Source organism: Mastomys coucha, unplaced genomic scaffold (genome assembly GCF_008632895.1).
Source record: "Mastomys coucha isolate ucsf_1 unplaced genomic scaffold, UCSF_Mcou_1 pScaffold15, whole genome shotgun sequence".
Classification (NCBI taxonomy): domain Eukaryota; kingdom Metazoa; phylum Chordata; class Mammalia; order Rodentia; family Muridae; genus Mastomys; species Mastomys coucha.
This window is the reverse complement of record NW_022196897.1, coordinates 25,528,090-25,542,778: the sequence shown is the minus strand read 5'-3', so window position 1 is coordinate 25,542,778 and position 14,689 is coordinate 25,528,090. Positions and strand designations below refer to the sequence as shown.

Sequence of the window (14,689 nt, the reverse complement as noted above, 5' to 3'; positions counted from 1 at the left end):
TAATCAAAGACACCACAATCTCTGAACAACAAAAAGGCCTAAGCCATTGTTAGGTGGCCCATAGATGGAGACATTTTCCTGAAACTGCTTGGCAAGCACAGGCTTTTGTAAAAAGACAGGAGATTCCTTTGCATTCCCTTTGTGGGACCCAGTAGGGCTTGGAGTCCAGATAGGCTTGGGTCTCTGCAGGTGACCTGAGCACCTGCCACTCCTCCCAGTCCCAGGAGCCATGTGCTTGGCATGCAGGAAGGGTTGTCTGGGCCAATAAGTGGTCATCACTTCCTCCCTCCTTCCCCACAGAGGCTGGACCTGTGCAGAAGTGAGAGGGGCCTTAGCATGGCTGCAGCTCTGAAGCTTGCTCATCCATATACTAAGCTGTGGAGTCTGGGTCAGGACGACATGGCCATCCCCAGCAAGCCCTTCATGACCTCCCCTGAGAAGCCCTCAGCTCTGCTTGGTACTTCCCCAGCCCTGCCTCTCACACCCCAGAACCAGGAGGGCATCCTTAGCCCCAGCATCAAGGAGGAGACTCCCATCCCAACTCCGGCCAGCATCACCATTCCCAGGCCACAAGGCAGAAAGACCCCTGAGCTGGGCATCGTGCCTCCACCACCCACTGCCCGGCCAGCCAAGCTCCAGGCTGCTGGTGGCCCACTTGGTGACTTCTCTTCAGAGCCACTACAGATGGACCGGGAAAGACAAGCTGCTCTGAGCCCAGCCCTCTTGTCAGGGCTGCTCCCCAGAGCTGTCCCCCAAGGTCCAACAGAACTTCTACAACCACCCAGTCCAGCCCCAGGAGCTGCAGGCACAGGCAGCGATGCCCTGCTTGCTCTCCTGGACCCACTTAACACAGCCTGGACAGACAGCACTATCCCATCCCATCCTGCTACCCCCAGTGCAGCCACCCCATTCACCCCCCAGCTTAGCTTCCCCCCAACAGTGACACCCACCCCTTTTGCACAGACACCACTCAATCCCTTTGTCCCATCTGTGCCAGTAGTACCACCTACCATGCCCCTGAGCTCTACACCAGCCAGGCCTTTTGGGACCCCTCCAGCATCCTTGGGGCCAGCATATGCACCTAGCATTCTATTGTCTGGTTCTAGCTTCTATGCCCCTCACAGGTCTCAGCCTAACCTCTCTGCTCTCTCCATGCCCAACCTCTTTGGTCAGATCCCAATGGGTGTCCACACTAGTCCACTGCAGCCACTTGGCCCTCCAGCCATTGCCCCCTCCAGGATCCGAACATTACCTCTGGCCCGCTCAAGTGCCAGGGCTGCTGAGGCCAAGCAGGGGTTGGCCCTGAGACCTGGTGAATCCCCATTGCTGCCTCCCAGACCACCCCAGAATCTACAGCCAACCCTGCAGCCCTCTGCTCCTGCACAGGCCAGAGACCCCTTTGAGGATTTGCTACGAAAAACCAAGCAAGATGTGAGCCCAAACCCAGCCCCAGCCCTGGCCCCAGCCTCCACCTCCGTGGAGCAGCTCCGCAGGCAGTGGGAAACCTTCGAGTGAGCAGGCCTATGCCACTGTCCAGTACTGTGCCTCCCAAATGTCCCATTTCTGCCAGGTTTCACTGGGGCAAAGGGACTCTCTGCCCCCTCTCCTCCACAGCCCATCTCTGAGGTCTGGCCCTGGGAATGACTATCCCAGAAGAGCTGCCTGCCACCACCCTCAGCACCCTGTGTGGGTTTTGCACTATATGTCGATTGGGCCAGCCGTATCCTACCACCTTACCTCCCAATAGCCCAAGAGGAGTCAAGAAGCTCAAGTCTGCTCTCAAGCCCAGCTCTCCTCCTTTACTGGGCCCTACCCCAGAGGGCAGATGTCAGTAACACCCCATGTAAGCACATCTTTGATGGACACAGGTGTTGGGGGGCTGAAATGAGGACCACTCCTGGGCTGGCATTTCTCCCTGGTGGTCATCTCCAAACCTCTCTAGCAATATACTCTTTCCTGAGTCTTCACCTAACCACCACACTTGAGTTGTTCCTGAAGGGCCAGGGGTCTGGAGGCTTAATAGTCAGCAAACCCAGCCCCAGCCAGCTCTCCAGAGGTTGGGAACACCAGCAACTCTAATTTATAAGAGAACCCCCAAATCTGAGTCTTAGGAGCTGCCCTCAGCTCTCTGCCACCCTCATACCTCTGCGCTTTCATGTCAATCAAAGCTCAGGCTCAGCCTCCTGCCACTTGGAGCTTTATGGGCAGAGCTGGGCAACAGTGACCCAGATTCCAGCTCAAAGGACAAGCTTCCTGCCCCAGACAAAGGGGGAGGCACAGCTGTTTGAGCTCCTGGGTCAGGACCAGGTGGGGCCCCCAGGGCTCCCCAGGTTCCCCCATGGAGTGAAGAAACATGTGGCCTCTAAGCCTGGGCAAGTGGGGCCCTGGAAGCTGGCCCTCCCCACTCTCTCCAGCTTCTGACAGCGCAGAAATTCCTGAGCCCAAGTCACCAAAGTTATAATGAAATGTTTTGTTATTGTTTCTTTGATCTTACTTTTCCTTTTTACCTTATTGATTTGATGAGTCTTGAAAATTGATTCCTTTCAATAAACCAAGGTAAAACACAGTCTAAGAAAACATCCATCAGAGACATGCAGGAAATTGTGCACATTTGACCTGATTTCTCATTTCCTATGTGTAAATGGTCAGACAGCCTACCCCCAGGGTTTCTGGGGGTTGGGAACAAGAGGGTGGGGTCATCAGAGGTCCCTGTCACTTTAGGGACCCTCTCTGTGTCTGAGAGGTTGTTTTGGGGTCCCTGAGGCCTAGGCCAGAAATGCAGCCCTTCCCGGGGCTCTGTCTTGGGGATGTGCTCAGCTGTTGGGGAATGGAGTCTCGCTGGGTCATGGGAAGCCTTCTGGCATTCTGGTGTTCTAGGACAGGTCTCCGCTCCACTTCCTCCACCCCAGCAAATTCCGGGCTTCACCCAAGATGAGGCAGCGCCCCAGCCCAGTGGGCCAGTAGGGTGACAGGTGTCGGGCAGCCCAGGAAGGCACACACCTGTGGTCCACTGGGGCACATGTTTGTTGTCATCTGTCCATTTCACTGGGTAGAATTTGCAATCCCAACAAAGAACTCTATATGTGGTCAATGAAATTGGGGAAAGGGCTGTAGTCCTGAGTCCTTCAAGGAGCTCTGGGGGATAGGCAGCCTGAGCAGGCACTTTGCCACTTCCACCAGCCATCCTGCAGAAGTAGAGGCCACCGTACTCCAGCCTATGCACGCTTGAAGCTCAGAGCCACTTACTCCGTCCCTCCCAGTGAGGGAATCATAATGCGCAGGTGGGCAGGACTACCCGAAGGAACAAGTTCCACCCCTCCCCTGTGTCTCAGCAAGAAGAGCAGCTACCCCAAGTGAGTACTTGTGTAGGCCACACTGGTGACACGTGGAATTGGAATGTTTCATACATTGGCGTTCTACAGGAAACATCTTAGGAGCAGGCAATTGCAGCAGTTCACCCAAGAACCTGTTTCCTCTCCCCTCTCCCAGGGGACATGCAGACAGCTGAGGGCAAAGTGGCCCCACCACTACAGGGTAAGAATCAAGTAGGCCTCCTAGCTTAGACCTTGGAGGGTCTCACATCAGAGCTTCTACTGAGCCCCTGGTGCCCCAAGTCTGTGCCTTTAGAGGCCGCTGAAACCTGGAAACACCCAGCTTCCTTGAGTAAAAGTCACCTGGCATTTGCACATGGAAACTTCAGTAAGGAGGCACTGCCTGGTAAACAAGGAGGACAAAGGACACTTCTTCAAGTCAGAGGCCTCTGGGAAGTTCAAGGGAGGCCCTGGGGAAGAGGCTGTCACAAGTCAAGCACACTGAGTATCCACGGGATGGAATGAGCTCCTGCAGCCTGGCGCTCAGCAGTGCAGAAGCTGCCTGATGTCCGTGCTGAGCACTGTTGTCTAGCACACAGCGGAGGCCTTCCTTGGCAACAGAGCTGCAGGCAAAGGAGCAGCCTGTGCCAGAGAACCACAAGATGGTGAGTTTGCAGGGGCCAGGGACAGAAGACAATGGCACCTTCCTCCCCTCTGGTCTCCTTGCCAGGGTCCCAAGAAAGCTTTTCAACTCTAGGCAGGTGAGACACTTTCCAACACCCTAGGGCAGCCAGTTCTTTCCATCAGACTGGAGTTTTCTGCCTGTTTATCTCTCGGATCCTCAGAATAGCCATGTGATATGAGGTAGGCAGACAGGTTGGTTGCTCCACTCCAGCAGATGCCGACCGAAGGCAGGATAGCCCAGGGCAGCTGCTCCTTGGTTCCTACAGACCTGCCCCACAGACATGGCCATGACACTGTTGGTCAGATCTGCCCAAAGGACTTCTGTTCTGGAGACCAAGGAAACTCCTCCACTTCCCAGCTTCTCCCGGATAAGGGCTGTCCTTGGAGGTTGAACAAGATGCCAAGACCAAAGTCTAGGTGCTTGGGTAAGCTCTGGTCTGTCCAGTGCTAGAGAATGTGCAGCCTTGGGCTGCTCCTGTCTCAGAGGTATCCATCTGGGTTGTCCCCAGACTTGAAGCCCTTACCACAGTCATAACACATTACAATCTACAGACCAACACATCCCTATGTGTATTCTCATTCTCCCTCTCCTCTGCTCTCTTTCCTCCTCTTCCCCAGACAGACAGAAAGATGCACATGCACACGCACACACACACACACACATACACACACACACACAAGCACCCTGTCACACTATGGGCACCCGCATGTGCCCTGTGTACAGCCCAGCAGGTCAGAGAAGTACACACTGTCACAGCCGCCTCTGCTTCCCTGAGTTGTTGCCCATTTCCTGAGTCCACAGTGGACAGGGCAAGGGCTGCCGGGCAAGGGCTGCCAACCATGGGGGCACATCCTGTGGATGTCCCAGCTCTGGAAACAATCTCCTTGGCTCTCCAGGTAGAAGTCCTGCAGTGACCCTTTAGGACCTTCAGGACATGGCACCAGCAGCCAGGCAAGCCTAGATAAGTCTCTCCTCTGGTGGCACCTTGAGGACACTGTCCATCTCCAGTCGAGCCCCAGCTACCTCCTGCTGACTTGGGCTGTAAGTGCCCTCAGACTGGCGGCGCTTTCTGGCAGCCAGGATTCCTGAGAGGAGGCCCAGGAGGAGAAGGAGGAGGCAGGCACAGGCTGCGGGCACTGCTACCTCCAGCAGTGGGAACGGCAGAGGCAGAGGCAGGGTTTTCTGCAATAGATGGAAGACAAGAAAACTCAGAGAAGCACCCCAGAGTTAATGAGAGAGACAGCCCCTGGGATGTCCAAGCAAAGAAGCCGATGCTAGGGAGTGTTGCATAGCCTGGCTAGGAGGATAGACAGTGGACATTCCAAGAGTGCCTGTGGGGGGCGTCACAGAATTCAACAACAGTCAGCTGAAGTGAAGCAGGAACAGAAAGCACAGCTGGAATGAACTGAGCCCACTGATGACAAGGACAGACAGAATTCACTATGGTCTGCCTGCCTGCCTGCCTGCGAGGGGTTGCTCTGACAGCCTGGTTTGGGAGTGAGGGCAGCATTTCTCCATTTCCAGTCCGAGTCCCATGGTGCCCCCAGTAAAGATTCCAAGTCCCAGAATGAGAACCTCAGTAGTGCAGACCATAGTGATCCCCCACTTACCAGCCTTTTTACCCGACTCTGTCACTTGCTAACCCAATCCAAGCATTCAGCCCTGAAGAAGGGGGCCCCAAAGCTATAAAGTTCACACCTTCATCTCTCTAGCACTTCAGCAGGAAAGAAAGCCATTTCCTCCCCCTGGTGTGTGTGTGTGTGGGGGGGTGTATAGTGGGAAGGTGAAGAGGCAAAGGCTATAAAGTTCACCTTGACAGAAACTCTTCCCAGAAGCAAAGGGGACTCCTTGTTTAGGCCAGCCTATCAGGAGCCTCCCCAGACTGTCCTTTCATAACACTATGAAAGTACCCACTATGGGCTCAGAGCCTCTCCAAAGCTCTGTGCTGGTCCCCACAGGACCCAGACCTCTGTCAGCTGAGCCTCCTTGGGGTGAGGGATACCTATATTGCCCGAGCCTGATCTGCTTCAGAAACTAGGCTCTGGAACCCAAGGAGACTGACAACAGACTCTATGTTCCTGTAGTCTCAGAAGCCAGTCCCAGAGTACTCTTCGAAGACCCCAACCTATATCCACTGCTACTACCCTAGACACCACTGGGAAGCTCCAGACTGCTCTCCCTAAGGTGAAAATAACTCCTACCTGGGGCACTAGAAAGGGCCTGAGTATCCTTCCACACCCTCATCAAAGCCTGTCCACTGTCAAGGCCACAGGGCCACAAGTCCTCCCTGCCCACTGGCCTCTTGCTAAGATCTACAGAGGTCTAGCCGCCCAGCCTTGGATACCACTCACCACCACTTCACAGAACTGGCCAGAGAATCCTGCACTGCAAGTACATTCAAATATGCCACTGGCCACCCGGCAGGTGCCCCCATTCAAGCAGGGACTGGCTTCACAGGGTTGGTCGAGACTCTGACATCTGGAAGAGACAGCAGCTGAGAAGGCAAAGTCCTCCCACCCACAGCTGCCTCCCATTCCCCTACCTGTTCCCCGCCTCCAGAATCAAAGTTTATCCAGCCACTCACTGTTCCTGCTTGGTTCAGCCTCAACAGGTGACCAGAGCTGAAGGTGATTTCCACCTCCTACCCACTCCCCTTGGGCCCAGTGTTCATGGCTGAGAAGGCTTCTTCTCCATGAGAGGGTAATGTTGCACAGGGATGCTGACTAACATCTCCTAGGGGCCTACAACTTGCATTTTGGCCATGTCCATTGAGGACCAAAGGGCTTTGAGAAACTGGGTGTGCTGGCAGTGGTGGCGCACACCTTTAATCCCAGCACTTGGAAGGCAGAGGCAGGTGAATCTCTGAGTTTGAGGCCAGCCTGGTCTATAGATTAAGTTACAAGGACAGCCAGCTACATAGTGAAACCCTGCCTTAAAAAACAGACAAAGAAAGAAAGAAACTAACTGGGTGACAATTACTGCCCAGCTGGTATCTGCCTAACAAATAAAGATCTTGGAAGTCCCAGAAGAACCAAAGACACTGGTGGATCATCTGGTACTGAAGTCAATGAGAAACAGGACAAGGAGGACCTCATTTGCCTTGCCCAGGCTGGGAATCTAAGGACAAGCTCCCAGTCAACATCCCAGGAGGTTTCCAGACCCACCTGAGACCAGCAAGACCTTCTTGGCAACTGCAGTTGGTGCCTAAGGGGCCACCCTCACAAGGGGTGCCATCCTTGCAGGTGGAGTTGAGGGTACATCCCTGAGGCGGAACAGGCAACCTACAGAGAAATGCAAGTCCAGTGAGGTGCCGGGAGCGAGGCTGTCATTCTGCCGCTTCCCCCAACCCCACAAGAGCTGAGGCCTTTGATACGTGCTGAATGAAATTAAAGGGCAGTGCAAAACAGTTCCTAAACTTGAGAAGAGCTAGACCAGGGCTAGACAGCTTTGGACCCAGAAGGAAATTGGGGAAACATCCTTAAGGCAGCTTGCTGCAAAGCTCCAAAATCAAACTCCCTGATTAGTTCTGCCCTCCTAATTCTCCCCAAACCACAATGTCGTCCTGAAATTCAAATTTTGCTGAGTATTATAACCTGTATTTTATCTTTATGGGCACCAAACTGAACTAGCTACCCAGAACGTATTCCCTCCAAACTCTCATTGGTAAATCAGCAGTCAGCTCTACTCGCTGCCACAGCTGTCCCCAGGTCAGGTCCCCTTGCCACCCGCACCTGCAGCGCGGGCCAGAGAAGCCCGGAGGGCAGCGACACTCGAAGCGGCCGTCCGGGCGCGCATGGCATTGGCCCCGGACACAGGGCGACGAACGACATGGATCAGCCCGGACCTCGCAGCGGGGTCCTTCCCAGGCCGGACCGCAGGAGCAAGCGAAGACGTCGAAGAGGTCGCGGCAGGCGCCGCCGTGCAGACAGGGCGAGGGCGAGCATACGGGCCCGCCACGGCAGCCGAGGTTCACGGCCGGAGACCCGGGCCAGACCACGAAGTACTCGCGCGCCCCAGACATCGCGTCGGACCGCGGTGGCGCCAAGGGTAACGGGAGGCCGCCGAGCGCCACGCGGCCCAGGCAGCCCGTGAAGTTCTCAGCCAGTAACAGAGGCACGGCACCCGGGCCCTGCAGGAAGCCCAGGTCGCCGCCCAAGCCGTTCAAAGTCACGGCTGTCGCCGCGCCGTCCAGCCACAGCAGCCAGCGCGAGGCAGCGGCCCGTGGGAACTCCCGGGCTAGGCGCACGCGATGCCAGGCGCCGTCGGCCACGCGCGGCTCCGGCGCGGGCAGCACTGAGCCCGCCACATCTACTGCCAGCGAGCCGTTGCGCACCGCCAGCAAGATACTGGAGTGGGCGCCCGCGGCGGAGGCGGCGCGCAGCAGCCCAGCCTCGGGGTCGCGCGTGCGGAAGGCCAGGGTGAGCTCGCTGAGCGAAGAGGACACGTTGTGGCCTGTGAACACAGCAGGAGGGCCCTCGCGGAACGTGGCCTCGGCCACACCTACAGAGAGAATTAGAGCCGCTGGGAAATGACCTGCCGGCCATCTCCTACACCATCCCGTCCCCAGGCATTCAGGTGATAGGGTCCACAATCCACAACTATTGACCAGGGCAGTCACCCACCTGTCACCTGATCTCAGAAACTGCAGCTCCCTCTTCTACCCCTTATGCATTCTCCTTCTGGAGGGAATCAGTTCCAGGGTAATCCTAAGGGGACCACAATACCCGCTGCCCTGAAGGCCCTAGACATATCAATAATATTAACTCCTCATAAATCTAGCCTGCTCCCTTCCTCCCTGTAGGAGGCTCGCTCTTCACTGCACAGGTGCAGAGCCAATCACATCCTTCTCCGCACCCTTTGTAAGGCTGGCCGTGTGGCTCAGTTGGTAGACTGCCTAGCTTGTAGGACGCTTTGGGTTCCATCCCTAGCACCCAACAAATTGGAAGTAGGGGGTCCATATCCATAATCCCTTAACTGGGGAAGTTGAGGCGGGAGAATCACAAGTTCAGATCAAGATCACCCTTTGCTACATGGTGAGTTCAGGGCTAGCCTGAGCAACGTGAGACCCCTTGGTCTCTGAGCTGCTTGACAGGCTTCAAAACCCATCTTCTGCAGCACTTTTCGTAATCTTGTGTTTCAGCTGCCCAAGGGAACTTTAAAACCTCACCCATGCCTCATATCCCTTCCCAGTCCTCTTCTCCCAAGGCTCACCTGAAGTTGCCTTGGAAACCCCAGCATATGCTCACCTCCCCTAAGAGTGTTTCTCAGAATGCATTGAGTGACCCACCATACCGGGGCTGTTGGCATTCCTGGTCCACTGCCCAACATCCCATAAACCCTAAGGGCTCTCTAACCATCTTTGGTACCTAGCACCCAGGACACAAACTCACACACAAAGCCATCTGGAACCTCCTCACAGGTGGCAGGCGGCAGGCACGGCTGCCTGGGGCACCATCGCTCCTGGGCACAGGTGGGCCCTGTGAAGTTGTCGGAGCAGGTGCAGTAGAAATCATTCCAGGTGACGTGGCATGTTCCACCATTGAAACAGGGATTGGGCTATGGAAGAGTCAGGACACCAGTGAGCACTCACGAAAGCAGCAGCCCACCCCCAAAACCACCTCATCACAGAGCCAAGGGGAACTGTCATCGCCCTGACATTGCAGATGAGATAGTAGGCCCAGAGAGGTGAAGCCACTCGCCTGAGGGCCCAGCCACTAAAGAGGCCAGCTTGTATTAGGTTATTCCAGCTGATGCACCCCATGCCTCTTTCCTCCAAACAGCAGCTATAGAAAAGCTGAGGCCCATCATCTGTCTAGGTCAGAATGTCATCTGAGACTGATACAAAGGGGGCCATGGGAAGGAAAGAACAACGGGACAGGGAGGAGATGGGGCACTCCCGTCTGCCACTCTGGTGACAGGAATGTGTGCAGCTCATGTAGCTGTCTTGAGCCTCAGCTTGCCCTATGTCATAGCACAGACCCTAGCTCAGGACCCAGGCACTCACATTGCACATGTCCTCAGAGACACAGCCCTGGGTAAGGTTGGAGAACTGATCAGCTTCCAGTTCACTGGGCCAACTTGAGTTCTCCATCGGGGAAGGGAAGAAGGAGAGGTGGATGCCATTGAGTCGTAGGTCCTGGAGACAGCCTCGGAAGGGCCCACCCCAGGGCTGGGTGTCTTCAGGGTAGAACCTCCCACCCACATACAGCCGCTGGCCCAGGTCCTGCAGCTGGTCAGGCCCAAAGCTGAGCATCACCAAGTGAGGGAGTCCATCATCCCAGCGCCCAGGGAGGGTCACAGCAGGATGACCCAGCACTTCAGTCCGGATCTGGCCCTCACTCAGGGACACAGTTAGGCTAGCAATGGAATCATTGGCAAACTGAAGCAACAGGCCAGCAGGCTCACGGGTGCGGAGGAAAAAGGACACAGTGAGGTTTGGGCCTAGCAGCTGGTGGAGTAGGAAGGAGGTTGAGCTCATGGCGCCACCCAAGCCGAAGGTGGCAGCAGGAACCTCTGCAGGGAGAAATAGTACTGGGGTGAGGCCAGCAGGCTTAGGGGCCCCCCTGGCATTAATGCTACCTCCCCACCTGCTAACCGCTCACCATCAGTGCATGTGGGCCCATGGTAAGGTCTTGGGCAGTCGCAGCGGAAATGAGTCCACAGGTCCACGCAGGCCCCTCCGTGAGCACAGGGCAGAGGCTGGCAAGGCTCCCTGCGCTCACAACCCAGGAGCACATTTCCATTGAGCTCCTCAGGCAGCAGATGGTGCCCTTCCACATGCACATCCTGGAAGCAGCCTGCAAAGGCCCCACCACCCAGATGGATGGAGTAGGGCCCTGGAGGCCCAGAGGCCACTGAGGCCACAGGACCAGAGGCCACACAGAGCTGGCCAGGGCAGCCCTCGTGCCAGAGCCGCAGCTCCAGGGTTCCCAGGCGGAACGCCACTTCTACCTGGTGCCAATGCCCATCATTTAAGGATAGGTCAGGCAGTGTAAGGACAAGTACAGCTGTGCTATGTCTCCAGAGTGTGGCTCGGAGCACGGCCCCTACCAGAACCAGCTCCAAGCTGTCCCAAGTGTCCTTGAGAGTAGCTAGGGCTCCAGCAAGCAACGTGGTACGAAATCTCAGTGCCAGACCCAGGGAGGCACCAGCTGGCACCAGTCCCCACACAGAACTCCCAGACACAACCGAGAAGGTAGTATTCTGGCTACAGAAAGGCCCATAGGTCCCAGGTGGGCAGCGGCAGAAATAACTGTGGAGGCCAGACTTGAAGGTTGGGATGCAGGTGGCAACCAGTGGGCAGGTGTGGCCCTGGCAGCCTGTGAGCTGCACAGAACAGTCGTGTCCACCCCAGGCCTCGGGGCACTGGCAGATGTAGCTTGCTACAGTGTCGCTGCAGGTTCCACCATGCAGGCATGGCTCTGACTGGCATTCATCCATATCTTCTTGACATGTCAGGCCTAAAGGGGAGAGATCAGCCAAGGGTCAGTACATCATGCCAGAGACACAGTCTCCAACCAGAACTCGCATGCCTCATGGTGATGCTGACCTCGGCACCTACATACCAGGTCCCCCAGGGTTCCCTTTCCTGGCCATGTCTGATAACTCTCCATGCCCTGTGGGTCTGACTTGGAGAAGCAGTCCCTGGCTCCACCTCTTCTTCCACCCCATGCCTCTTGCTTTGCCAGACCTGACAGCCTCCCCACCTATCCCTAGAGTAACCAGGGATCTCTTTCCAAGGTGTCACCTGGCTATACACCTTTGTTGCATATGACCCAGCCACTCACCTTGGTATTCAAGACTGTCATAGGCTAGGCCTACCAGGCTCTCAAGCTTCAACCTCTCCTGAAGGCTTTCTGCTGAAAGCCTTGAACTTGCTATTATTCTAAGTATTTCCTGTAAAGTCATGCCTCAAGTTCCCTTACTATTTTCAAATTCCTCCTCATCCTGCATAGCCCACAGAGGGTTCAAGCTCTCCCTCATAGAGAGGGTTTGCAGGTGAGTGGCTGGGTCATATGCAGCAAAGGAGTATAGCCAGATGACAACCTTGGAAAGAGACCTCTGGTTTGTCTGGAGATGGGTGGAGAGGGACTTCTAAAGGTAGCTGACCTGATGGCTGCCAGATCGGCTCAAAGACCCAAACCCACCACTACTCAGAAAGGGCTTCCCAGAAGCCTGTATTGAAAATATGTTTACTCAGCTGTAGTTTCACCCTGGAGCCTGAATCTCTCCTTGGTATCCAGTGAAAGGGCTTGGCAGAGCCTTTATAGACATGGAACAGCCATGGCGATACACCTGGAGCATACTGAGCACCCCAGGGCTCACTCCTCAGTCCCTCTACCCTGGGGTCTGCCCAAGGACACTGCCTGGGAAAGTGCCAGCCCATCTTCCCTTTCACAATCAAAAGGCCGAAGAGCAAGCACAGCTCAGCCAGAGCCTCCACAACACAACCGGAGGCCATCCTCACCCCACATCTCAGCGGTATAGACCCAGGCCCGGAGGAGTCTGTGAGGATAGGTCAGCCCACACACCTAGACCTTCCTCCTCACAATCACCAGGCACCCACTGTAAAGTCTTCTTTTGAGAGGCCCCAGTCCTCCTACCTGCCAGGAGCCACAGACTCCCCAGAAAAGGGCCCAGCACCCATGGCCCCATCGCCACCTACAGATGCACCAAGGCTTGGGAACAGAGCTCCCAGTCTGGCCTGCCTGCCTTCTTCTGAGCCAACTCAGGAATGCCAGGCTGACTCTCTAGTCCAGAACCTTCTGGTGTCTCAAAGGAGGCTGGGCTCTCTGCCTCCAGGACTCTGAACTCAGAGCTCCCCCTCCCTGTCACTCGCTGTTTATTTAACTGGAAGCATCTAGTTTCCCACAGACACTGTTTATGACACCCCTCCCAGGCTTCACTGCCATGTCCATGAGATGAGGGTGGTAAAACCTTCCTTGTGAGACTACGGAGGAGTGGGCCACTGAGGGAGGACGTGGAAGGGAGGGACTCAAGCAATAGGAACAGTGGATAGGGCATGGGCCACCCAACATGGGAGAGCATTAGGCCCCAATATGTTTAAGTGGCCAAGACAGGAGAGAGGGAATGTATCTCTAGCCCCTTGCCCAAGCAAAGGAACTAGCCTCCAGAAAGCTGCAAGGAAAAGAGCTCGGCAGGAATGCCAGCATGTGGAGGAGTGCTACCCACATTCCAGTGGGGGCAGGGACACTAGAGAGGGAAAGTCTGCCGCTGACAGCAGACGCAGTTCCCCAGAGCCAAAGCATGCCCTTCTGAAGGCCTGCACCTGCGCACAGTGCTGCCTCCTTCTGTCTTGGACTGAGGCTCTGTCCCTCTCTGATTTGATAGCAGAGTTCAGAGCCCCAACTACCCACCCGACATCCATATGAGCCTCAGTTCTGACTCCAGTCCAGGCCCCTTTCGGGGTTAGTCCCTTGTCCCCTCAGCTGGCCCTGGCTTCACAGACACTCAGTACTTACAGGGCTGAAGTTACCAGCCAACATTCCCCAAGGCAGAGAGGATCACTTGGCAGCCTTGGTACCACCCACTCCATGCATCCCTCCTGACTGTACTAAAACTGACCACTTCCTCCCCTTCTACTTACAAATTTGGGGTTCTGGCTCAGCACCCCACCCCAGCTGCCACCTGTGCCACCACAACCACCTTTAGCCTCATTTCCTGTATGCATCAATCCACATCCAGCCAAAAGGGACCCCATATCACCTCCATGCCAGAGCCACCCCAGCCAAGCACCTGTGTATCCATCTTGGCAGTAGCACTGGAAACCATTGGGCAGGTCCTGGCAGCTACCTCCATTGAGGCACGGCCCTGAGGCACACTCATCCACATCCATGCTGCAGTCATTCCCTGCATTAAATTTTAAAATAAAATTTAAAAATTAAAAATAAAAATAAAAATAAAAATAAAAGCTCATCTGTGACAGCTGCCTGCACCCTCAGAGCCACACCAGAACCAAAAGGGTCCATTTTACAACTAGGGAGATCAAAACCCAGAGAGAGAGGAAGGGTATGGACTTAGGCAGGGTATTATTGGCCAGGCTGGATCCGTCTTCGGGGGTTCTAGACCCTGGTTGAGTGCTTCTCCAGCAGGTAACTCACCGACAAAGCCCAAAGGACAGCTGCAAAGGAAGCCTGCAGCGTGGCTGAAGCTGAAGGCTCCTGGGAAGGTGGGCTGAACACCCCCATACAAGGTCGGGTCAGAGCGCTGCAAGCACCGGCCCCCATTATGACAGGGATCCGATGCACACTCGTCCTCATCCACTTCGCACCGCTCTCCACTGAAGCCTGGGCCGCAAATGAAGACATCAGGAAACACAAGTGTCTAGGCAGTTCCCCTCCATGACCCAAGCCAACCCAGGGCTGGACAGAGACATGAGGATGCAGATACTGACAGAGGGACAATAGGGACTAGTAATAGAGCTACCAATTGCTACGAATTCTATATACTAATATTCAGACACTCTTCTTGTGTGCCAGGTACATCGCCACTTCTCACTGCAACCCAAGGGGCAGGTGCTGTTAGCAACCCTGTTTGCAAATCAGGAAACTGTGACTCACACAAGTAGGTTGCATGTCTCAGAGGGCCGAGACTGCACTCACACATGCACACAGCTTTGCATCTTTCTCTCTGCTCGCTCGCTCTCTCTCTCTCTCTCTCTCTCTCTCTCTCT

The 14,689-nt window shown here is 55.5% G+C and overlaps 2 protein-coding genes across 17 annotated transcripts in view; one reads left to right on the top strand and one right to left on the bottom strand.

The window, feature by feature from the left end:
• The window catches only part of Dennd1a (DENN domain containing 1A), a 486,221-nt gene extending 483,655 nt beyond the window's left edge, over positions 1-2,566 (top strand). For 15 of the 16 annotated variants that reach the window (XM_031370090.1, XM_031370085.1, XM_031370082.1 and 12 more), the window contains one exon: positions 301-2,562. In XM_031370090.1, the coding sequence (XP_031225950.1) occupies positions 301-1,515 (1,215 nt within the window). In that variant the 3' untranslated portion in view covers positions 1,516-2,562. Of the gene's footprint in view, positions 1-300 lie in introns of all 16 variants that reach the window. The other variant, XM_031370095.1, reaches the window with a different exon arrangement.
• An 820-nt stretch (positions 2,567-3,386) lies between these two features.
• Positions 3,387-14,689, bottom strand: part of Crb2 (crumbs cell polarity complex component 2) — a 22,964-nt gene continuing 11,661 nt past the window's right edge. Inside the window, exons 5-13 of the mRNA XM_031370081.1 lie at positions 14,118-14,303; positions 13,753-13,866; positions 10,599-11,456; positions 10,001-10,509; positions 9,387-9,552; positions 7,728-8,496; positions 7,161-7,277; positions 6,348-6,474; positions 3,387-5,178 (exon numbers count right to left, since the gene is read on the bottom strand). Of these exons, the coding sequence (XP_031225941.1) occupies positions 4,954-5,178; positions 6,348-6,474; positions 7,161-7,277; positions 7,728-8,496; positions 9,387-9,552; positions 10,001-10,509; positions 10,599-11,456; positions 13,753-13,866; positions 14,118-14,303 (3,071 nt within the window). The 3' untranslated portion in view covers positions 3,387-4,953. The remainder of the gene's footprint in view (positions 5,179-6,347; positions 6,475-7,160; positions 7,278-7,727; positions 8,497-9,386; positions 9,553-10,000; positions 10,510-10,598; positions 11,457-13,752; positions 13,867-14,117; positions 14,304-14,689) is intronic.